Source organism: Lutra lutra, chromosome 2 (genome assembly GCF_902655055.1).
Source record: "Lutra lutra chromosome 2, mLutLut1.2, whole genome shotgun sequence".
Lineage (NCBI taxonomy): Eukaryota > Metazoa > Chordata > Mammalia > Carnivora > Mustelidae > Lutra > Lutra lutra.
The window spans coordinates 69,344,115-69,369,855 of record NC_062279.1 but is presented as its reverse complement, the minus strand read 5'-3'; the positions used below and the strand labels follow the sequence as shown (position 1 = coordinate 69,369,855).

The 25,741-nt window shown below is 43.8% G+C and overlaps 1 protein-coding gene across 7 annotated transcripts in view; it reads right to left on the bottom strand.

Moving 5' to 3' along the window:
• Positions 1-25,741, bottom strand: part of TRIM2 (tripartite motif containing 2) — a 118,799-nt gene that overhangs the window by 19,112 nt on the left and 73,946 nt on the right. For all 7 annotated transcript variants that reach the window (XM_047717680.1, XM_047717683.1, XM_047717679.1 and 4 more), the window contains exons 4-8: positions 17,687-17,838; positions 16,323-16,503; positions 14,489-15,212; positions 784-887; positions 392-559 (exon numbers count right to left, since the gene is read on the bottom strand). In XM_047717680.1, the coding sequence (XP_047573636.1) occupies positions 392-559; positions 784-887; positions 14,489-15,212; positions 16,323-16,503; positions 17,687-17,838 (1,329 nt within the window). The remainder of the gene's footprint in view (positions 1-391; positions 560-783; positions 888-14,488; positions 15,213-16,322; positions 16,504-17,686; positions 17,839-25,741) is intronic.

Below are 25,741 nucleotides of genomic sequence, written 5' to 3'. Positions count from 1 at the left end.
AAACCAGGTCTTACAATTCTGGTTCTCCCATATCATCCTCTATCACAGGCCTGAGACAGTAGAAGGCAACTTCATACATGCCAATCTGTGGGTTAAGTGGGGAGGTATCAGTGGCCCCTACGATACCCTTTTCTAACAGCTATTCTTCATTGCATTTAGGTAAATATGATCATACGTAAAAAGAAAGTGACTGAGCAACCTAACAGCTTGACAAAATGAAGCCGCTATTTCCTATATATAAGATTTATGACAATATCACTATTCCTCTCCATAAAGGTTAGATGGAACAATGTGAACAGGTCTTTGTATATGAGAACTTGTCGAAGTTCATCTTTATAGTTCCTATTTCTTCTCTCTACTGTTTAGCAGCCACCTGGCAGCTTAATCTTACCTTAAACTTGCCGTCAGAAGAGAAAATGCTAACCCACTTATTATCATAGTCTGCGATGATTATGTCCCCGCTGGGATGCACAGCCACTCCTGTGGGCCGCTGCAGCTGCCCAGGAGAGCGCCCTCGTATGCCAAACCGACTTTTGAACTGGCCATCATTGGAAAATATCTGCAAAACAGATGACATTCCTTGGAATGTGAACTTGCACAGAAATGAGTGAGGGAGGAACAGTCAAGAACACGCCCGTCATATGTACTACAGGCCAGGACAAGCAAATCCCATTTGAAGAAAAGCCTCTCCACAATTGTAGGCTTCTCTTTCTTTCTTTGTACTGTAGATCTGAAGTCTTAAGAAGGAATATGCACAGAAAGGTATATAATGAGGGGCCATACCTGTACACATTGGTTGTTGCTATCTGCAATTAGTATCTTTCCACTTGTAGACGCAGCCACCCCTTGGAGATTTGTAAATTCTCCTTTATTTCTTCCTTTGGTACCTAGAAACAAATTATAAAACCACAGAGATTAAGCAACAGAGAATTAGATCTTCCCATTTCTTCAAGAGAATTAGCCAGGCTTCCATAGGGAACCTGAGAATGTATTTTTTAAAATTATACTTGAAAAAAAAAGCACCTCTCCCACCATGACCTAATGCATAGGCTCCTAAACATCTCTTCCAGACCAATGAAGTTTTTGTAAAAATCACTTTTTTTAGGCAAATGCAATCTTGTCTTAAGCTGTAACTACATAGTATTTTAATATTATATTAATAATCATATTAAAATATATGTAAGATTTCACAAACAATAAAAAACCTAAAACTACAATCGATGATACGCAACAGTAGAGGGTCTTATTTTAGAGTTTTGCTGAAACCCCACCCTCTCACTCAGCAGCTTCTGGAAGAAACCTGACTTGAAGAAGCTTCTAAGAAGCAGCTTTCAGTACATTTAACAAACCACAGGGCCTCAGATGTTACAAAACTAGCAGGCTGATGGTCATGTAATGATTAACTTACGCATTATTTTCAAAGACTCAGTATCTCATAGCGCTTTCTGGATTAAATAAATACAAAAGGGGAAGGAAAGTTAATTAATCCAATAATACGCTCATCCATACTAGGCTTTTCAATGAGAGATGAGGCAGGAGGAAGAAAAAGCGAGGGCGTCTGTGGGTTAACAGATGTCTCTTTTTGTTTCAAAACAAGTATTTGTAACTTATTTCAATAGGACCGTGTAACTATTAAGGGACAGAAACAGACTGAACTTTGCTCAGAAAGGACCAGGAAGGAGGTTTCGATTTTCACAATTAGACAAAGCTACATCTCAGCTTTTCGGGCGGGCACTTTTTATCATTTCATTTCACCCTATCATTTCATTTTTTATCCTACTCCAAAGAGCAATGTGATCTTTTGGCTCTAGGCATGAACGCGGTGCCGTAGGCACGCAGATGGTGGCTGGCGTCAGACACGGGCTTACGCACTGCTCAGAAATGGTTAGACTCTTCTGAAACAGATCTGTGGGCTTAGGAAGTGACACTGCCAGTGGAATTCAGCTCGGGATAAACCTGACAGCAGAACTGCAGGGCAGAAACATCTTACTGGATCACCTGGTCCTCACCATGTAACGGAACCCAAGTTCATCTGCCTGATGTACAGCAAAGACAGACTCCAAGACATGGGGTAAGCCACAAGGAAAGGGCTTACTCTAGAGGCAGCATTGGAGGGGACGGGGAGGACAAGCCTCCAATCTGCCTCCCTGAAGGAGGAGAGGCAAGGAAATTTAAAGGCAAACAAAGGAGGTCTGGGGAAAAGCTGCAGCTACACTTCTTAGTCTGCAGCTTGGATCAGTCCGGTGAATGCTTTGGTTACTGGCTTCAACCCGATCCACAGGGCAGTTTGCTGTTTTACCGAAATCCAGGAGTCTGCCAAGTTTACTCACCACCTCTATGTCTCATCCACTCTTACTAACACAAAAGAAAAGTTTGAGATCCAGATTCTCAAAAGAACATCTTCCACGTTGTGGAAGAATGAGTTCTATTTGATATCAAACGTATCAGAAGAGATGATCTTTTATACTTGACCTTCGGAGAATCCCTACAGTAAGCACGTTTATGATAACAGCTAACGCTCTCTTAAAATGACATGTTGCTGTCTGTTGGTGGCAGGGGAGGGGGTGTTTAACTCTTAAGGGAGGCATGTGCCAACATGGCATTTATTAGCTCCTGGGCATTCCTGCTGATGTCTGAATTCAGTTTATATATATTTAAAGATTTTATTTATTTTTCAGAGAGACAGAGAGAGAGAGAGAGCGGGCGTGCACAAGCAGGGGGAGTGGCAGGCAGGAGAAGCAGGCTCCTTGCCCTGGGACTCAATCCCATGACCCTGGGATCATGACCTGAGCGCCAGAAGACGGACACCTAACGACTAAGCCACCCAGATGCCCCATATACATACTTTTTAAAAGGTATTGGGGGCAAGGTCAAGAGTTTCTCAAGAATGAGACTTAATTTGTCAGGAATATTTGATAAAAAACAAATGTTTTTATGAGCAAGAGGTTATGAGCAAGAGGAAGAACTAAGGACCAAGTAAAGAAACACAATAAAAAAGCAAGGTCCTACAGCTCAGATTGGAACATAAACAAAAGAAGTGCCTCCATAAAGAAACCCCAGGCTGTTCTAGGTCCTTCCTTATGTAAAATGGGAAGGGCACCCATGGCTTGGAGGACACACTGGGAGAGGAAAGAAATACTGAAAATGGGGAGGGGAATAAGAAACACCTGAACAGGGTAGATGGACTCTGGTGCTGTCCTTTTGGCCCAGGCAGGGACAGAAACCTGCCTGTTGCCCTCTTTTATCTAACCGTTTGTCTGACCTGCTCAGGACCAAGCCTATTCTACTCAGAGAAGGTTCTGCAGGCAGCAGGTTCATGTTTGAAAGGAAGGGAAAAACCATGGGAGACTAGAGCTTTAGCAGAAGCTAAGGGGTGCCTTAGTCAAAAAGATTTCATTTTCCTTCTGCAAATGCTGAAGGAGAGAATGTACATGGGCAAAAAATACTAACACTTTCATCTTTGCAGAAATGAACATACATTTCTGAGTGCAGGCGAAACTTGGGAAGACATTTCTTTGGGCTCCTCGTCAATACCGTCTGGAACAAGGAGAAGGAAGGCTCTGCCCAGTGTGAAATGAACGGAGATGCTCAGTGCCTACCAATACCGGGTCGTGAGAGCAACGGAAACTTGTTGCCAAAGACCACGCTGCTGGAAAGACTCTACAGCCTCTACGAAGCTCCAGGCCCACGTGCTGGCCCAGCTCTTATTCTCGGTCTCAAGTTAACTAGAGCTTGAGTCTGCTGCCCCACAAGTAAATAAAATCACAGGGTCGGAAGAACATCTATTAGTCCAGGTGTGTGTGTGTGTGTATTTTTAAAGATTTTATCTAATTATTTGAGAGAGAGGGGGAGATGGCGCAAGCAGAGGGGAGGGGGAGAGGGAGAGGGAGAAGCAGGGAGCCCAACCTGGGGCTCCATCCCAGGACCCTAAGATCATGACCTGAGCCAATAGCAGACACTCACCCAACTGAGCCACCTAAACACCCCTTGACTATATATTTTTGAAAAAGCTAGATAGAGCAGACACTGCCATTTCAATTTTATATTTATTTTTAAAAATCTTTTTAAGGGCGCCTGGGTGGCTCAGTGGGTTAAGCCGCTGCCTTCGGCTCAGGTCATGATCTCAGAGTCCTGGGATCGAGTCCCGTATCGGGCTCTCTGCTCAGCAGGGAGCCTGCTTCCCTCTCTCTCTCTCTCTGCCTGCCTCTCTGTCTACTTGTGATCTCTCTCTGTCAAATAAATAAATAAAATCTTTAAAAAAAAAAAAAGAGGCTCTTATCCTTTTAAAAAAAATAATAAAAATAAAAATCTTTTTAAGCCACGTGACTTAGTATTCAAACAGCTGGGGCTGGCATGACTGATAATACCTTCTGATTCTTAAGGGTATCTTTCATCTTGTCAGAAAGTATTGATCATTTTTCTAAAAAATCTACTTAAGTTTTTAAGCATAGCAGCATCACAGTGTTATTCCTGAAGATCAAACAAAACTACGAGCATATTCTTGAGGGATAGCTAATGCTATCTTCACTAGCAGTTGATTAAGCTTCAAAAATATTGAGGGTGTGTAATAATGTGGAAATACAGCATATTATCATGCTGAAATGCCCACAATCCAGCTGTTTATAAAGTATGTTGGGACCAAAATAAAATAAATTCCAGAAGTTAGAAATAATTTGGGATCATGCTTTACTCTTCAAGATTTTTAGTATATTCTGTTCAGAAAATCCCCCCTCCAAACTATTCTACATAACGAAAACTAGTTCTTTTGTAATGAATATAAATGTAACATAAACACACATAGTATTTATAAACTCTTTTCCTGACTACGTTGATGTACAAGATTTCATTTGGTGGTTATGTTTTGGCTAGTAAAATGAGTAACACCAGTCTTAAAAGTAATTATAAACAATTTGGCAACAATTCTGTAAGATAATTAAACTGGTTTTTCCCAGATGTTAAACTAGCCCATGAAGCATGAAATGAATATTTAAGCCAACGGCTTCTCATCTGTGCTCCTCCAGGCCACCTCCACCCATGCCCCCTGGAAAATCACTCAAGGAAAGCCCCTGGACTGAAATAAGGATCAAGAACTGCGAATTTCCTCCCACCCCGACTCCAACTTAATAGGAGAATTAACACTAAACAAATCTAGATACTCTGAATGGGATAATGCAAGAGGATGAACTCAAGCAAAAAACAGGGTCTAACACAGGTTCTTCAAACAAGTAGGTGCTTAGCAAATATTTGTCGAATGAGTGAGTGCACGGACGAATTATTAGCAACGGAGTAAATTACACCCCACGTTACATCATGGAAAAACAAAATGTTTAGTAATATTTACAGCATTTTCATAGTATATTCTCTAATGCACTTCCTGGAACAACCCCAAGAGTTAGCAGGACAAAAATTACTGTTCCATTTTATAGATGAGAAAATGAAGCTAGACACATCACAAAGGTAGTAAAGACAGAGAAAAGAATAAAACTCAGGTCTCCCGCTCTTATACACATCTTTTCTTTTCTTTTTTTTTTTTTTTTTTAATTGATCTCTACACCCAACATGGGGCTTGAACTCATGACCCCAAGATCAAGATCAAGACTTGTATGTTTTACTGACTGGGCCAGTCAGGACTCTCCCCCGTTTGCCTTTTTAAAGACTTATTATTTTAGAGAGAGTGACAGAGAGACAGAAAGAGCCAGGTGGGGGGGAAGGGGCAGAGGGAAAGGGACAAACAAACTTAAGGAGACTCCCTGCTGAGCAAGAACTCCTATGCAGGGCTTGATCTCAGGACCCTGAGATCACAATCTGAGCTAAAGCCAAGCATCAGCTGCTCAATGGACTGAGCACCCCAGGTGCCCTAGCGCCCCTGCTTTTTTCTAAGTAGACTTTAGCATACCAGGTTCTAATTAGACTTTAGAATACCAGGTTCCTGATTACCTCTGGGCTCATATGGCTCATGCTTTCGCTCTAAGACCCTTAGGAACTCCATCCCCTAGCACATGGCATTTTAACTGTTTAACTGTCTCTCTCTAAACGTTAGTTCTCCGAGGGCAGGGGCAACATCTGTCCTGTTTGCTGCTGCATCCCATACCCCAGCACAGCGCCTAGCACTCAGGACATCCCTCTTACATTATAAGAAAGCCCACTAGAATACAAAGAGTACAAAGGAGTGTTTCATTCCATTCTTCTCACTGACACATTAAGGTATGGTGTATGAATTACATAATTTGAAACAATTCAGCTGTGATTCTTCCACTCCCTCCCACATCTTCTGGCTTCCCTTCTGTTTAATGATTTTCTTTAGTAGCTGACAAAACCAGCTCACCGCTTCTAGTCAGCAAACTCTAACAGTGCAGGGGAAAATAATCCCGGTGTCTCATCAACAGATGCTCTAAGCTACCTCCCTAAACTCATTCAGGATTGTTTTCCAGCACAGTATCAGAGTTAGCACAGTAACTCATTCACAGTGGGCATATAATTCAGTTTTCAGGTGTGGGAGGTATCAAATCTCTCAACTTTGGAAAACCATGGTAGTTAAAAGACATTTAAGATGAAGAGGAATCTGGGGCGCCTGGGTGGCTCAGTGGGTTAAGCCGCTGCCTTCGGCTCAGGTCATGATCTCGGGGTCCTGGGCTCGAGTCCCGCATCGGGCTCTCTGCGGGGAGCCTGCTCCCTCCTCTCTCTCCGCCTGCCTCTCTCTCTACTTGTGATCTCTCTCTGTCAAAAAAATAAATAAAATCTTTAAAAAAAAAAAAAAAGATGAAGAGGAATCGTCATACGATTAAAAAGGCAGGGATTGGGGCACCTGGGTGGCTCAGTGGGTTAAGCCTCTGCCTTCAGCACAGGTCATGATCTCAGGGTCCTGGGATGGAGCCCCTCATCGGGCTCCCTGCTGAGCAGGGAGACTGCTTCCCCCACTCTCTCTGACTGCCTTTCTGCCTACTTGTGATCTCTCTCTCTCTGTCAAATAAAATCTTATAAAGAAAGAAAGAAAGAAAGAAAGAAAGAAAGAAAGAAAGAAAGGCAGGGGCATCAGAGGCCCAGGTGTCTTGGGTCCTGCCCTAAAGCTTTTGGAGCCCCCATTTCTTCAGGAGGAGGGATAATTATATGTTGTGGTAATCTGGCTCTTGAGGGGCGGGAACCATGGGAAGAGAGCTCTGACTTGTAGCTCTCGCCCACTTCTGTAGTGTAAATGCTCCCCTCAAGGTTAATGTCCGGCTTGCTAACATGAAATCACGGAGCTCAGAGTTAGGAGGTGGTGTGCACAGAAGCATGTGCCTCTTATGTTGTGGTAGGTATTCTCTGCTGTGGGGGCATTAGGAGCTGGAAGGGTGTCTTCCCTACCAAAGATTTAAAGTAAGATTTTTAGTAAGACACCACACAGAAATGGACTGCACAAAGCCTGGCTCAGAGAATGCTTAGTCCTTCCTTCTCTTCCGCTCCCCATCCATCCCTCCTGAACCACACTGAAGCTCATGATTTAAAGTAACTTCCTTATACGTTTCACTCCCAAATGGATCTCTAGCCCTGGTTTCTTTGCTGAGCTCCAAACCTACGCTCTAAAGTGCCTAGGGTACACTTCAGCCTGGTTGATCAAAACTGAAATCCGCCCCTTTCCTGACTATCCTTACCTGGGTTGATGAGGATAATAGTAACAACAAAAGCCAACATTTACTGAGTCCTTACTATGCACCTGTACTCTTTGAATACATTTTACATATGTTATTTTAATCCTTTCCAGATCAAGTACACCTTAATACCATCCCTATTTTATAGATAAAGGAACTAAGGCACAGAAGGTTACATAATTTCCCCTAAATCATATAGCTAATAAATAGCAGGCTGGGATTTAAATGAGGGAGTCAGTCTTTTCAGTTCTTGACTGCTCTTCAAGACTTAGGTTAACTCTTACTTCTATACAACAGCTACAAATAAAATGTCAATTAGTATTACCTCCCTTTGCCTCTCTAAAGTGGACTGCGGGTCATTCAGTACCAGTCGTTATGCGAAGCCCCTAGGAGGCGGGTGGTTCTTCTCCTACCCATTTTATGGAGGACACTGAGGCACTGAGAGAAGAAACTTAGCCAGGACCGCACAGATGAGGAAGTGGCAGTGCTGGGGCTGGGACCCAGGACAGCCGGCTTCAGAGTGCACAGCCTTAACTGCCACTCACTCTACCCGCTCACGTCCCTACAGCACACAAGTCACACACCAAGAATTCAGTCTGGTCCCGGAGCCTTGCCCTCTCTGTCCTGAGCATGCGTGTATTTATTTGTTGGCTTATTTATTTATTTTTAAGATTTTGTTTACTTGAGAGAGAGACAATGAGAGAGAGCACAGTGGGTGGGGGAAAAGGTCAGAGGGAGAACCAGACTCCCTGCTGAGCAGGGAGTCTGCTGCAGGACTCCATCCTGACACTCCAGGATCATGACCCAGGATCATGACAAGAGCTGAAGGCAGTCACTTAAGGAAGGATCTGAGCCCCCAGGCGCTCCTTCCTGAGCCTTTATAAATTGGCCATTTCCTCTCCACTGCACTAAAACACTCTGAACCCTGGCACTTGTATTAGCTCAAGCAGACTACTGCTTCCTGGGGGAGACTTTACATGACCTAGAATGCCTCCAGGCTCTCTGGAAATAAACAACTTAAGTAAGCCACCACACTACATCACCCAGTTCAGGGCCTCCCCAGAGACCCAGCTATGGGTCTCAAACTCCAGTGAGCATAAGCATCACTGCGGCTTACAGAAACCATCTCCCTGGCCCTCCCCAGAGACTGAGACCAAAGTTCAAGCTCCTTATCAAGGAAAACACAACCTTCTCTCTGCTTCTATTTCATTTGAGGCTCCAAGAGGATGGCATCGTTTATGGTCCTTGAACCGCTCAGTTTCTCACCTTCCTGCCTTTGCACCCTCTCTCCCTTCATCTGAAGCACCCTTTCTTCCCTTACATCTGACACTCCCTTTCAGAGCCAGCTTAGGCTTAGAGGCTATCTCTGGGGACCTCCCGGGACTCCTTGCCACTCCAGCATCTGTGTCTTGATTGAAGCTGAAGGTACATTTCTGTACACAACTGTCTCCTTTGGACGGTCGCCTCCTCTAAGTCACAGTCAGAATCTCATCCCTCTTTGTACCGTGACCCAGCCAAGTATCTGGCAATAGTAAGTGCTCAACAGCAGAATTCCATCTAACTTGGGGGCTGGATAATTGGTGAGGAGGGTGAAAATGGGAGTCAGATTCAGCCCTGAAAAATCCCTTCCATCACCCAGAAAGTGAGGATTCACTCTGAGTACACAGAATCAGCACATTATTTATGGTTGTTGAATGAACCCTCATACGTGTATTATGAAGACTATACATCCTGAAGCACAAATTGAGTGCCTTGAGTATGTGTGAGACCAATTGAGGGAACAGTAGAACCGTGGTTACCCTGCAGGTGTAGAGCTGAATTTCAGTGAATTTTGGGTTACATGTGGCAGGCTTCAACACAGCACAGAGGGACTGGTCAAACTGTGTGTGTTTTTTTGTTTTTGTTTTTTAAATAACATTTTAAAGGTGTATTTTATCTTTTTTTTTTTTTTTTGAAGATTTATTTCTTTGAGAAAGAGAGAGACCGTAACTGGGGGGAAGAGCAGAGGGAGAGAGGCAGACTCCCAGCTGAGTGTGGAACCCAAAGCAGGGCTCCATCCCTTGACCCAGAGATCTTAACCTAGCCAAAGAGTCCTAGGCTGTATGCTTAACCGACCAGGCCAACCCAGGCGTCCCCCAAACTGTGCATGTTCTATTGTTATGCACCTAAAAGCTGAATTGTACAGAGAAACTTAAAGTTCGAAAACAAAATTATAGGGATGCCTGGGAGGCTCAGTCAGTTAAGTGTCTGCCTTTGGGTCAGGTCACGATCCTTGCTCAATGAGGACTCTGTTTCTCTCTGCCAGCCGCTCCCCTTGCTTGTGCATACTCTCTCTCCGGCAAATAAATGAATAAAATCTTTTTAAAAAAATAATAGTTACAATTGTAAAAAAAAAAAAAAAAGTTGAAAGTCTTCTAATTATTAATATAAACTCTACCTGCAGTAGCCTACAGTACAGACGTCAAGAAGACAAGTTCTTAGAAGGCCAGCACTGTTTGCCTGACATTGCGTAGCACAGTTCCAGACATGGGGATACATGTGAATGACTAGCCTTGGGCTTAGCGCCAGGTTGTCTGGTCTGTGTGTTCTTGGACAACACTGAGGCCTGACAGTGGTGAGAGGGAAGTTAAATCACGTGGAAGGTCACAACTGGATCCTATTCAAACAAATAGAGTACTTATGCCAAGAATTCTTTGGGGTATTGTTGGACATCATCTTTGACCTCAAGCAATTTGTAATCTTATTGGGAAATGAGGCCCATGCATGAAGAGTAATCATCACAGCAGACTCCAAACAAGAGGGTGGAACTTGGGGAAAAGATAAAATTGGGGAAAGAATTCAGAGATCAGGTGCCTGGTATGGAAGCCCAGAGGGTGTTCAGGGAGCAGTGGGCACCGACACCGACTTGTCCAGCCTCATCTCCAGTCAGTGCCTTCCCCACGTTCCATGGCGCCTTTGCGCCCCTGCATCTTCTCACAGGATGTGTTGCTCAGAAACCTCGCTCAAGTTCACTCCTCTTCACCAAGCCTTTCCTCCTTGCTCTGGTCCTTCGACTTGGAGTGCTACTTTCATCTGTCAACCCGGATAACTCCTCCTCTTTGCTTGTGTCCTTCTTTAAATTCTTTCTCCTTTTCCTAGCTTTCCACCCCCTAGCCCATGGTATTAAGGGTAGAGGCTGCCTTTAGGCAACAGGCTTGAGCGGTGGAAGGCAGAAAGGGCCCCAGTGAGCACCTGTTGAATACAGACACGCCCCTCAGACGACCCACTTCAAAATAGCCTCAAAACACCTGGAGGCCCTAATTGACCAATGGGCTACTTACAACTCGGCCTGGCTCCCCCAAAAAGGAAGAATTCATACATCCCTGTACCTCCTCAGCTTTCCTCTTTAAAAACGAATCCCACCCACTGCCTCAGTCTCTCCTCTGCTGTTCTGCCCACTACTCCAAAAACTTCTATCTCCCTTGTTCTGCCTCAGGTGAATTCTCTCACCTCCTGCTCATCTGATGGAGAGACTGGAGCGACACCACATTTAGTCAAGCAGTCATGCATCTATCACCCAGACTGTAAACTCCTTGAGTGAGATCTCGTTTCTTCCATCTCTAGATTCTCATCACCTGGCATAGTGCGCAGAGGGCACCAGGTGCTCTAGAAACGCTTTTTGAGCCAATTTATTGCACCGTGAGTGGTGTCTTTTGGCTAGCTCTGGATTAAAACATAAAGTTAAGGAGAAACAGGCCTGAAAGACCTGCTTTCCTTTCTGCCCTTAGATCTGGGCCAAACCCCCAAAACTCATGTCCCAACCTCCAGTACCTCAGAATGTAACTGCATTTGGAAAGAAGGTCTTAAAAGATGTGATTAAGTTAAAATAAGGCCATTACAGTGAGGCCCTAATCTCTCACCAGAAGAGAAAAAAACACCAGGAGTTCTGCATACACAGAGGGACAACCCTGTAAGGACAAAGCAGCAAAAAGACCGCCACCTAGAAGACCAGGAGAAACGCCTCATAGGAAACCAACTCTGGCACCACCTTGATCTTGGACTTCCAGTCTCCAGAATTGTGAGAAAATAAATTTCCTTTGTTTAAGTCACCTAGTCTATGGAGTTTTGTTACGACAGCCCTAGCAAATTAAGACAGCATCTTTACTTCATGAATAAGCTCGGACGCAGTACCGTATGCCAGCCACTCTTCTAAGGTCTTGACGGATGTTTAAACATTTAAACACCTTTCCACCCGTGCCAGTGAGTCACCGGTGAATTCGCAAGGGACAGGAGGGAAAAGCGTACACCCCCTTCTCTGGTGGGAGCTGGGGATTCAAAATCAATATGGTGGAGGGAAACACCCGAAGAGGTACGTCAGGTGAGAATCACCGGTGGTGATGATGGAGATTAAAATGAACAGCAATAGGAAAATAACAGCTACCAGTAACTGAGCACTGGATTCAGAAAAGGTAAGCTACTTGCCCAGCTGTTAAGGAGAATTAGAATTCAGACCCAGATCTTTGTCCTTTTCCACTTGGCATACTGCCTGGACAAACAGGCTGGGATCACTTGGCTGGGGGAGGAGGTCAGGGGAGGAGGTGGAGGAAAGGATTGAGCAGGAGACCCACTGAGCTTGTTCTCAATGCAGGAGATCAGTGGGGAGCAGGAAGGGTAAAAAAAAAAAAATTAGAAGAAAAGGAAGTAGGGAAAATCTAAGGACCTTCATTGCCTCAGCAAACCAATAGTTCTCATTTATTTAACTCCTACAGCATACCAGGCGTTAAGCTTGAAACTCATGCCGGCTCTGCGAGAACAGAAGGCTGGCTGAGGACAAAGCAAAAGGCTGACACCCTGCAACCTTCCCCCACCCCCACTCCTGGGTAGGACATGTGACATTCTTTAGGAATCTCCCAACTAAAGAGCTTGCTAAAAAGAGCAAAATGACCTTGGCAAAGGCAAGGCCTCCGGTATCTGGTATCTTGTAGGTCCTCTTTAGCATATGAAAGTTCTACTGAAACCTCCCTTTTCCTTCCCCCACCCCCATGGTACAAAACCTGCCTCCCCTCACAACCCCGGGGCAGCAGCTCTTCCTGCCCACGAGTCTTGCCCCCGTGCTTTAATAAACCACCATTTTGCACCAAAGATGTCTCAAGAATTCTTTCTTGGTCATCGGCTCCAGACCTCACCCCACCGGACCTCACCTATGTTCTAGAACTTCATCAGCTCCGTGAGACAGGTATTTCTTCTATTCTCATTTTATGGACATGGAAACTGGAGCTCAGAGAAGCTGAGAGACCTGCCTAAAGTTCAAGTTAAGTGGCAGAACCGGAGCAGCAGACCTGGGAGGCTCCCACTCCTGCACCTGCCCAGGTCCTTGCCCAGTTCCTCCATCCCTCTTCAGCAGGCAGGTCTACAACTAATGCACTCATGTGGCACATATGGCCAGTGAAGGGAGAAGGGCCTCCGGGCTGTGAGTGGACAAGTTACATGTCCCATCGTGGCCTTTACAAGATGCAGTATTAACACAAGAGCAGCGGCTGACCAAGGAGGGTCCAAGGAGCCTTTGTTTCCCAGGATGTGCCATGGAAAAAGTTCTCTGCTTAGGAAAGCTTTGTGGAAGTGCTGCCTGTTATCTCCTGTCTTGGAGACTTACAGGGCACACTGGCAGATTTTAAAGGTTCCGGGGTTAAAACAACAACAACAACTTTCCTTAACTGAAGCTAAGGTCTCCCCAATCTATTTGAACCCCAGGCTTCACACAGTGCCCTTTCAGAGATTCTGCAACACAGGACTTAAGAGGCAGAAAGATAAGCAGGATAAAGATAAAGGTACTTTTGGAAACATTAACCAAAATGCAGGCTTTTTCCTGAAGAATGACAAAGTCCAGTGATATTTACCTTTAGTTTGCTTTCTACTGAGAGAATAAACAGTTAAAATCAGAGGCAATAAAGCAGACAAGGGAATTTGAGATTTGCATTCTCCAATCTATTGGCTCATCGCCTGGTTTCCGCCTCAGCCCCATTCCATTCTCCATATTTTCCACCCACCCTCCCCACTTTGGGGCTGCTCTCCAGCTACACACACCTGGAATTGACCACGACTTGGACTGCTCCATGTCCCCCATCCCCAGCCCTATGGTACAGAAGCAGTGACAGGGAGGCATTAGGCCCTCCGCCCACAGTGCAGCTGGAGCTGGGATTCAGAGAAACAATTGAGTGATCTCAAGTAACAATCGCTCTGCCTTTAGCTACTGCTAAAGACATTCCTTTGGCGGGAGTGGGGGGTCAGGGGGCCGTGAGTTGGTCAACATGTCCTTCAAAATTTCGGGTTGAGTGCTGTGATTTTTTTCTATTTTCTCTTTTTGCTTATTTTCCGTTTCTAATTTTCTACAATGAATATGCAGCACTAGCGTTACAAAGGAGGTGGTGGGGAAGGAGCAGCGAGGAAGGGGAGAGAGGAGAGCACAAGGAGAAAGGGGGGGAGGGAAGGGGGAGAAAGAAGGGAACAGAGGGAGGCAGGGATGGGAACCAGAGAGGGGGAAATTGGAGAGATGGGGGCGGAGGGTGGAGAGGACTTGGGGGTAAGGAGGAGGACAGAGGGGAGAGAGGCTGACGGGCGAAGATGAAGGGAGGTAACAGGGGAAGGAAGAAGGATGAGGAGGGAGAGAGGAAAGAGGGAGGAGGGAGGGAAGGGGGGAAATTAATCCTAAAATCTCCGGAGAAGACTGCCTAAACTCACCTAATAAAATATCCCAGTGTCCCGCAGCGCCTACAGGTCCAAGTCCCGACCCTCAAGGTTCCCATTTGCCACAACCCTTTCCCCGGCGCCCCTTAACCAGAGCAGCGCTGAGACAATGGGGCGCGGCGGCGCCTTCTCCTTACCCACTCGAAAGATCAGATCGTCTTCGATGGGATTCTCTTTTCGCTTCCCAGTGCTGTACATGCTGGCGGGTCTCTTCACCGCTTTCTGCTTTACATGGCCGCTCCCCGGGGATTTCACGCGCCTCTTCACGCCCTCGGTGGTGGGAGACACGTCGGCCGACCGGATCACTTTCAGCTTGAACGGGCTGCCTCGGATGTGCTGGTCATAGAGCCGCAGCGACAGGGTGAAGTCCCCTTCCTTCTGGACAGTGTACAAAAACTCGTAAGTGCCGTTCTTGTTGTCGAGGATCTCCCCGTCCGCCACGCTGCCGTCGGGCGTGCTCAGCTCGGCGGTGATGTAGGCGTTGCCCGTCTTGCACAGCTCGCCGTCTTTGTCCTTCGTCGTTATGGTAACGGACATGGGCTGCCCGATGATGGTCTGCCGCAGCCCCTCGCCCGTGGCCACCGTCTCGGAGGCGACGGCGTTGGTGGTTAAAATCGTCCCGAGGTTGTGGATGGACTTCTTGAGTCCCTCGGTCTCCACGATAAAATCCAGCTGATCGTTTTCACGCGGGTGCAGCGGGAAGTCCTGGTCGGCCAGTTCGTTCAGCTTCTCGCTCATCTGCTTCTTCACGAGCAGCACCTCCGTCTCCGTGCCATGGTTGAGGGCCTGCGCCGTGAAGTTGCTGCAGCTCTTTATACTTTCCTGCCCCTCGAGCAGAGTATCCAGCTGCGACTGAAGGACCTGCGGGGGTGGGGGGGGGTGGGGGGGAAGCGAGGTCGGGTGAGCGCTCGCCTCGGTGCACGAGCTCAGCCCATCGAACGCTGCGCGCCGGCGCGCGGGGGCACTGCCCTCCGCGGGCCGCCGCCGGGTCCTGCACCTGCCCACGCCGCTGGCTCTTCGGGGGCGGGGGGGGGGGGTACTTAATCCGGCCCAGCGAACCCGCTTCAAAAGCCTGATTCTGAATTGCGTTCCCGGTACCACCTCTTTCCCTTCCTCCTCGCCCAGACTCTCCCACACACATATTTCTTGGGTCATGTGTTTTTGATGGGGTGAGCGGAAACGTCACCACTAGGAGCCCGGAAAACAAATTGCTATGCCCGGCATCCGAAATATTCATTATTCAGTATCTCTCCGTAAAGTCCCCAAATCCCCTGTTGCCACCTAAAGGAACAGAAACCAGACTAATGAAAACCCTCCACACCCTAATAGCAGAAGCTTTTGATCCCTGGCTTTGTGATTGGACATGTTAAAGGCCGCAGTCAGGGTTCTCTTGGAAGTTGACTAACAGGTTGGTGTGGATGAGAGAGCAATTAAGAGACTATTAGACGTTATAATCAAGGAAGGAAAATAATCCAGCTTAAACCTAAATCCTGAAAATATGACTTTATATTCAATCTTGTCTTGTGTCAAATTATAAATTGGACCTTATGGTTACAGAATCATAGAACTTTGCTGAAAAGAGGAAGGAAAAAATAGCTGGATGTGCCATTAAATGAAAACTACTGTTGGAGCACCCGGGTGGCTCAGTTGTTTAAGTATCTGCCTTCAGCGGGGGTCATGATCCTGGGATCCCAGGACCAAGCTGGCATCAGGCTCCCTGCTCAACACAGAGCCTGCTTCTCCTTCTCTCCTTCTCTCTCTGTCCCTCCCCTGCTCTACTCGTTCTCTCGCTCTCTAAAATAAGTAAGTAAATTGTTTAAAAAAGAAAACTACTGTTTACTATGCAACAGTGACATTAAGGACCCATCTGAGTCCCCTTTGCTATTATTAGAACACAGTAAGCTAGTGCAGAGAGGTGCCCAGGATACCATGTCTCTTACTGTGTATCTATGAGAATGGCTGGAATCGTACTTTATGTTTGAGGCCATAGTTGACTTCCAGTTCCATAAGCAGCACACTTTTGCGCACGTTCAGAGTCTTCTGGAGCTCGTCAAAGGTAGAATGGATGTCATCCACAATGCTGGTCTTTTGGTTGGTTAACTGATGAATGATTTCTGAGATGAACTGAAGGGCAGAATCTATTTCTGGGAGCCTGGAGGACAGTCATTAAAGATCATTATTTAACATCAACCCAGAAACAGAGAAACATCTATCTAAACACTATGTTTTGTCAAAAAACATTTTCTTTGCCTTTCATCATCTTCAAAAAAGTAATAGTGGGAGAACAGAATAAATAAGACGTGACATAATTAACTGCTTTTGAGAGAATAGACTTTGAGGGTCCACGTCTACTTCATCTAATCAATCATCTAATTTTAATACTTGATGGTACAAAGTCTTGAGGCTCTCTAAACACCATGGCTTCTCCTCATTCTGAAGCAAGACTTCTCCAACTTGACACTATAACATTGTAGGCCACATGCTTCTTTGTTGCAGGGGACTATCCTGTGTGTTATAAGATGTTTAACAGCATCCTGTCTTCTGCCAGATGCCAACAGCACCCCCACACGCAGTTGTGACACCAAACTGTCTCCAGGTCATTGCCAAATGCCTCCAAGGGTATAACTGCCCACAATCGAGAACATTGTTCTAAATATATAGCTGTATCTTTTCACCTAATCATATGAAAAACTTATCCAGACTCTGAGTTCCCTCAGAGAAGGAACATTTGCAAGTTTCCAAGTTCCTTTAATATTAGAATAACCATACTTTTCTCACTACAACTGTTGGTGATGAGGATTTTCAGCTGGTTGTTTACTTCCTTTCTCTGGTCTTTCTCATGTATCGCACAACTACCCTGTCCCCTCATTTCCATGCCAAAGAGTAAGGCTAGAAGCAGGAAAACATAAGGAAAATTGAACAATCACTGGTTGGTACTATTTTGCTGGGCTCAAACAGAGACAAGCTAGTGACAGTCAACACAATGGTCCAGTATACCAGTATATGTCAGAAAGAGCAACTGAGAAAAACTCAGAGAGCCTGGTTTCAGGCACGGATTTCAGGGATCTCCCGGGAGCATTTTCCCTGAAAGTATTTTATTCATTTAGTCATTAAAAGGTACTAAAACAAAAATGCCACCACTCATAACATAAGGAGGTTGGAATTTTACCAAGGGGCAGAGGATGACCCTTATCACTCACTAGTTTATGACTACAGATCCACCATCAAAGGAGAATTTATTTAGGTAGCGTGAACCTATTATCCCACTGAGGCCGGAGATCCAGAGGGCAAGCCTCATGCTCAGCCAGTCGGGAGTCTGGGGGAGGCGTGTGCACCTTTTGTTGACGGCGTCCAGCTGGACCTGGAGCGAGGCCTTGTGCTGCTCCACCACATCCTTGAGGGGGACTGTGGGGTGTTCCGCATGCTCCCCCTCAGTGCACTCCCGACACATGGCGGTCTCGCAAGACTGGCAGTAAAAGTCCATCACCTGTGGGTAGCGCAAAAACAAGGTCTGGTTCAATACCACTAATTGGGTGCTTACTATACGCTAGGCCTTTAGCCGGCCTTCTCGTGGAATGCTCATGGCTTTCCCAGGATGTAGGAAGTATGTCCGATGTCACAGAAGTAAAGGAAGGGTAAACTGATTGTGCAGGTCTCAAACAGAGGTGGACCAGACTCCAAAGCTGCTGCTGTCCTCACAAAACCAGCTCTTCCGTGGCTATTACCTAAGAGCTGAACAGCATGGGACTGTGATGCTCAAACTCTGTGATCTTAGGACACTTTCCCACTCTCTATAAATGCCTGAGGACTCCAAAGTGCTTTTATGTATGTGAATTGTATCTATAGATATTTATCTGAAGAACGGAAACAAAAATTTTAAATATTTATTAATTTATTAAAAGCAATAATAAGCCCACTAAATGTTAACATGAACAATACAATTCATGAAAGATAACTCTATTTGGCAAAACAAAAAAATGTGAGAAGAGTGGTATTGTTTCCCACTTGCAAAATTTCCTTCAGTGTCTGGCTTAATAGAAGACAACTGGATTCTCATATCTGCTTCTGCATTCAATCTGTTGTGACAGCACAGATCATATTGTCTCTGGAAAATTGCACTGTACACTCCTGAGAGAATGAGAGTGAAAAAGGCATATAATGCCTTAGTATTATTATAAATATAATTTTGATCTGTGGACTTGCCCTCCCCACAAAGGATCTTGGGTCCCAAAGGGTTCCTGAACCATACTTTGAGAACTGATACTCTTTCTATAAGAGATAAGCTGTATGGAGCAATTTGCACTCTGGCTCTACCACTTAGGTAACTTCACTGTGTCTCAAGTTTTCCTCTGTCAAATAAAGACAATAATAGTAACCTACTTCCTAGGGCTCCTTTGAGAATTCAGTAGGTTAATATGCACGAAGAAGTAGATGATGCTTGGTACTGCATGATGAAGCAGCAGCAAATGACGATATGATGATGATGATGATGGAGATGATGGCATCATCCGCTTCCATGAAAATAAAGCCACTTATCCTGATTATGACAAACTCTCAGTAACAATATAACATAAAGCCTTTCAAAAGTCAGTTTCCAGGTGAAGGCATTCCCCTATTCTCTCAGCTGAAAATAACTTCTTCCAATTGTGAATTTCCGAAGTGCTTCTTGGAGGGGACTTTTTCTTAAAGTATAAGACACATATAGAAAAGGGCAAAAGCCTTCCTAAAGATTGGTGGATTTTCACAAAGTGAAAGTTCCCACCAAAGCAACTTTATTTATACCCCATTTTATGAACTATTTATAAGACATTAAGTTCCTGAACACAGGAAGTCTCTTACCCAGAGCCTAAGTAATTGCTTGCACAAAGTAAGTATTCAAAAATTGCTCTTTGGGGACGCCTGGGTGGCTCAGTTGGTTGGACGACTGCCTTCGGCTCAGGTCATGATCCTGGAGTCCCGGGATCGAGTCCCGCATCGGGCTCCCGGCTCCGCGGGGAGTCCGCTTCTCTCTCTGACCTTCTCCTCGCTCATGCTCTCTCTCACTGTCTCTCTCTCAAATAAATAAAATAAAATCTTTAAAAAAAATTGCTCTTTGAATGAACTGTATGCTGTCTATAAGAGTCTCGTTTTAGAGTCAAAGACACAAATAGATTGAAATTAAAAGGGTGAAAAAATATTCCATGCAAAGAGTAATCAGAGGAGAGCAGGAGTGGGGTGCCTGGGTGGTTCAGTTAAGCGCGGGATGCTTGATTTCAGCTCAGGTCAAGAACTCAGGGTTGTGAGATGGAGTCCTGAGTCGGCGAGCTCCACCCTAGGTGTGGAGGCTGCTGAGGATTCTCAATCTCTTCCTCTCCTTCTGCCTCTCCCTGCTTCCCCCTCCCCCAAAAAGAAACAGAGAGAAAGAGAGAGGGAACTGGAGTGGCTATTCTAATATCAGACAAAATAAACTTTAAGACAAAAGCTGTTACAATAGATAAAGAAGGACATTATATTATGATTAGATGATAAATTTATCAAGAAGATATGACAATTACAAGCAAATGTGTACCCAACAACAGAGCCCCAAAATATATGAAGTAAAAACGGACAGAACTGAAGGGAGAAATGAACAGGCCGAAAATAGCTGGAGATTTCAATACCCCACTTTCATTAATGATCTAACACATAGACAGAAGATCAATAAAGCAACTAGGCCTAACAGCCATCTATAGAACACTCTATTCAATAATAGAATACACATTTTTGTCAAGTACACATGGAAAGTTCTCCAGAATAGACCATATATTAGGTCACAAAAGTCTTGATAAATTTAAAAAGATTAAAATCACACAGGTATCTTCTCTGGCCATGGAATTAAATTAGAAATCTGTAACAGAAGGAAACCTGGAAGATTAAATAAATTACTCTTGAACAATGAGTCAGAGAAGAAATCACAAGGGAAATTAGAATATACTTTGAGATGAGTAAAAATGAAAACCCAATACACTGAAACTTATGAGACAGCACTCAGAGCAAAATGTTAGTTATAAATGCCTACTTTAAAAAAAAGAAAGATCTCAAATCAATAATCTAAATTCCAACCTTAAAGAACTAGAAAAGAAGAACAAATTAAAACCAAAGCAAGAAGGGGCGCCTGGGTGGCTCAGTGGGTTAAAGCCCCTGCCTTCGGCTCAGGTCATGATCCCAGGGTCCTGGGATCCAGCCCCACGTTGGGCTCTCTGCTCTGCAGAGAGCCTGCTTCCTCCTCTCTCTCTGCCTGCCTCTCTGCCTACTTGTGATCTCTGTCTGTCAAATAAATAAATAAAATCTTAAAAAAAAAAAAAAAGCAAAAAACCAAAGCAAGAAGAAGAAAGAAAATAATAAAGATGAAAGTGGAGATAAACAAAACAGAAAATGGAAATACAATAGAGAGAATCAATGAAACCAAAAGCTGGTTATTTGTGAGGATCAACAACATTGACAAACAGGATACTAGGGACAGTTGTATGCCAACGAATTGAATAATATCGATAAAATAGATAAATTCTTAGAAACACACAAACTACCAAAACTGACCCAAAGAAGAAATAGAAAACCTGAACAGACCTATAATCGAATATTGAATCAGTATTCAGAAAACTTCCAACAAAGAAAAGTCCAGGACCAGATGGCTTCACTGATGAATTCTACCAAACATTTAAAGAAGAATTAATACCAATCCTTCCAAACTCTTCAAAAAATAGAAGATGAGAGAACATACCCTAACTTATTCTATTAGGCCAACAACCCCAACACCAAAGCGAAAGACATCACAAGAAAAGTTCATATCCCTTATGAATATAGAGGCAAAAATCCTTAACAAAATACCAGTAAACTGAATCTAGCTGTATATTAAAAGGATTATATAGTATGAACCAGTGGAGTTTAAGCCAGGACTGTAAAAGTGGTTCACATACAAAAATTAGTATATGTAATACACCACACTAATAGAATAAAGTCGGGGGAACCCACATGGTCATCTCAATTAATGCAGAAAAAAAAAATTTGACAGTATCTAATACCATTTCATGATAAAAACACTTATCAAACTAGAAATAGAAGAATACTTCCTCAACTTGATAAGAGGTTTCTACAAAAATCCTACAACTAACATCATACCTTATGGTGATCCCCTAAGATAAGGAACAAGACAAGGATGACCACTCTTGCCATTTCTACTCAGCAATGTACTGAAAGTTCGAGCCAGGGCATTTAGGCAAGAAAAAGCAATAAAATGCATACACTTTGGAAAGAAAGAAGTAAGAATTTCTCTATTCTGAGATGATATGATCTTCTATATAGAAAGCCCTAAAGAATACACCCTCCACCCAGGTCTCCCTCCCCAACAAAACTATTAGGACTAACACATGAATTCAGCAAAGCTGTAGGATACAAGATCAACAAACAAAAATCAGTTGTATTTCTAAATACTTTGCAATGAACAATCCAAAAATGAAATCAAGAAAAGAATTCCATTTAGGGGTGCCTGGGTGGCTCAGTGGGTTAAAGCCTCTGCCTTCGGCTCAGGTCATGATCCCAGGGTCCTGGGATCAAGCCCCGCATCAGGCTCTCCGCTCAGCTGGGAGCCTGCTTCCCCCTCTCTCTGCCTGCCTCTCTGCCTACTTGTGATCTCTCTCTCTCTGTCAAATAAATAAATAAAAAAAAAAAAGAAAGAAAATAATTCCATTTATACTAGCATCAAAGGAATAGAAAATACTTAAGAATAAATTTAACCAAGAAGGTTTAAGACTTGTACACTGAAAACTATAAAACATTGTTGAGAGAATGAAAGAATACCTAAATAATGGAAATTAATGTAAAAATAATTCATGCTCATGAACTTGAAGACTTAAAATTGTTAAGAGGGCAACATGCCCAAAATTGATCTATTGATTTAGTGAAATATCTATCAAAATTCAAGCATCCCTCTTCACAGAAGTGAACAAGCTATTCCTAAAATTCAGATGGAATTACATGGGACCCTGAACAGCCAAAACAATCTTGGGGAAAAAAAAATTAGAATATTCAGACTTCCCAATTTCAAAACTTAGTACCAACCTAGAATAATCAAAATACTATGTTACTGACATAAGGCTAGACATATTGAACAATGGAGTAGAACTGTGAGTCCAGAAATAAAACCATATGTTTGTGGTCAACTGATTCTTGACAAGGGTGCCAAGACCACACGATGGAGAAAAAAATAGCCTTTTCCGCAAATGATGCCAAGACCACTGGATATCCACATGTAAAAGAATGAAGTGGAACTTTTACTTTGCTCTATCTACAAAAATTACCTCAAAATAGATTAATGGCCTAAACATATAAGCTAAAACTATAAAACTCCTAGAAAAAAAATAGGAGTAAATCTTTATGACTGATGATTTCACAGTGGTTTCCTAGATATGACACCAACAGCATAAGTAACAACAACAAAAAACTGATAAGTTGTACCTCATCAAAAATTTCTGTGTATCACATTGGGGAGGGATGTGCTATGGTGAGTGCTGTGAAATGTGTAAGCCTGATGATCTGATGATTCACAGATCTGTACCCCAGGGACTAATAATACATTATATGTTAATAAAAAAAAATCTGGTGCATCAAGGGCACAATCAAGATATGATCAAAAAAGTAAAAAGAGGGGCACCTGGCTGGCTCAGTCAAGAGAGGATGTGACTCTCCATCTCGAACTTGTGAGTTTGAGTGCCACATTGGGTACAGAGATTGCTTAAAAATAAAAGCTTTAAAAAAGAGAGAGAGTGAAAAGAATAGGAAAAAATATTTGCTTGCCATATATCTGATAGGATGAAGTACCCAGAACACATAAAGAATCCCTACAACTCAAGAACCCAATTCAAAAATTGGCAAAGGATTTGGAGAGACATTTCTCCAAAGAAAATATACAAATGGCCAATATGCACAAAAAATATGCTCAACATTATTAATCACTATGGAAATCCAAATCAAAACCACGAAGAGATACTCCACACCGACTAGGATGGCTAGACTCAAAAAGTCAGATAATAACAAGTGTTGGTGAAAATGTGGAAAAATCAGAACTCTCCTACTTTGCTGGCAGGAATGTAAAATGGAGAAGTCACTGTGAAAACAATTTGGTGCCTCCTCAAAAGCTAAGAACAGAACGATTATGTGACCCAGGAATTCTACTTCTAGGTATATACCCAAGAAAACTGAAAACATACATCCACATGAAAACTTGTACACAAAATGTCCATAGTGTTAGTCACAATAGCCCCAAAGTGGGAACAACCCTAATCTCCAACAACTGATGAATGGACAAATGAATTGTGGTATATCCAGATGATGAAATATTATTTATCCATAAAAAAGGCACAACGTTCTACATACTACAATGTAGATGAACTTTGGAAACATTACGCTAAGTGACAGAATCCAGATTCAAAACGGCCCCTAATTTATGACTGATTTATATCAAATGTCTATAACGGACACATCTATAGAGATAGAACACACACTGGTGGTTGCCAGGCGTTAGGGGAAAGAGAGAATGGGGAGTGACATGATGAAAAAGTTTTGGAATTAGTGGTGATATTTGCACAACCTGTTGAATATACAAAAACCACTGAACTGTATATTTTAATTTTTTTAATTATTATTTTTTTATAGAGGGAGAGTAAGCAGGCAGGAGGGGGGCAGGGAGAAGAGGCAGAGGGAGAGAGAGAATCTTAAGCAGGCTCCATGTCCACTGAAGATCCTGACATGGGTGGGGCTCGATCTCGGGACCCTGAGATCATGACCTGAGCCAAAATCAAGAGCCTGCCTGAGTTGTATAACTTGAAATGGCTGTTTAATTTTATGCTATGTGAATTTTCCCTTAATTAAAAAAGAAACGCATCTTCTAAGAGATAGCAGGGTACCTGGGTTTGGTCTCCTAAGTGTTTCTTGGAAACAAAGGCCCTAGAATCATTCTGAAATGTGAACAACCAGTCATTCTCAAATGCTTGTGCTCAGGTTCTGACCTCTTTGACTGAGAGGTCACTGTTCGAAGTGTGAGACTCAGTGGAGCTCATCCATTGTGAGTGACTTGATGCTGGTGTTCCCAGGGTGGATGGGCCAGAGGCTAGGACTAGCTTATTTTTGTTGACAGGTAGTTCCCATTTGTGAAAATGACAAGGCAAGAAGTATGCATTACTAATATAGTGGGAAGGGTGGTCAGGGCCTTGTGGCCACGCTGGGGCTTGTGGAAGTGGGGACTTGTTAGTGGTAGGGCATTTTTTTTTTAAATTTAATTTATTTATTTGACAGAGAGATAGAGATCACAAGCAGGCAGAGAGGCAGGCAGAGAGAGAGAGAGGAGGAAGCAGGCTCCCTGCTGAGTAGAGAGCCCAACGTGGGGCTCGATCCCAGGACCCCGAGATCATGACCGGAGCCAAAGGCAGAGGCTTAACCCACTGAGCCACTCAGGCACCCCAGTGGTAGGGCATTCTTAATAAGGCTCTCTCCTTTGCACCTCTTAACATCCTCGTTAGTAAGGTGCCTAAGCAAGTCATAACAGGGTTTAATGATCATTTGTGTTCCACGGACCACGAGCATGAGCACAAATGTCTGCTTTATGTGCAAAGAACCTCTTAAACCCCTGACCACTATTCCCATTCTTCTTTGTATTGGACAATACAGCCATGACAGTATAATTAGAAGACAGATAGTATCACAGCACTTAAAGCAAATGACAGGCTTTCATCCACGTGCGCTAATCAGCACCAGGCAATTATGAGGACAACATCCTGCTTTATTGTTAATTACCTGATTTTATTAACCTTCAGATGCTTGAATTGTTTTTAAAGATTTACCCATGGCAATAACTGCAGCAATTTATCTGCAATACTGCATGTATTTGACTTGAATATGCAACAAGGACCCCTGTTTCAAAGCAGTAGCAGTGAAATCCTACAATCTTTGATGAAACAATAGAATGATTCAAGACACATGCTGTTAATTTCCAAGGCCTCTTGCTGGTTTATAAATTATATGATTCCAGCACAGAGAAAGCACCCAAACAATGCTTTATTTATTTTTTAAACTTTTTAAAAAGGATTTTATTTATTTATTTGAGAGAGAGAGAATGAGAGAGCACATGAGAGGGGAGAGGGTCAGAGGGAGAATCAGACTCCCTGTGGAGTTGGGAGTCTGATGGGACTTGATCTTGGGACCCTGGGATCTTGACCTGAGCCAAAAGCTAAAGGCAGACGCTTAACCAGCTAAGCCACCCAGGCGCTGCCCAAAGCATGCTTTAAATAGCATCGTCTACCTCAAGGAGGTTCAAACTCTAGATAGATTTAATTTTTAGTGGATTTGATGTGATGCGTTTTTTGTAGAGGGACAAGACA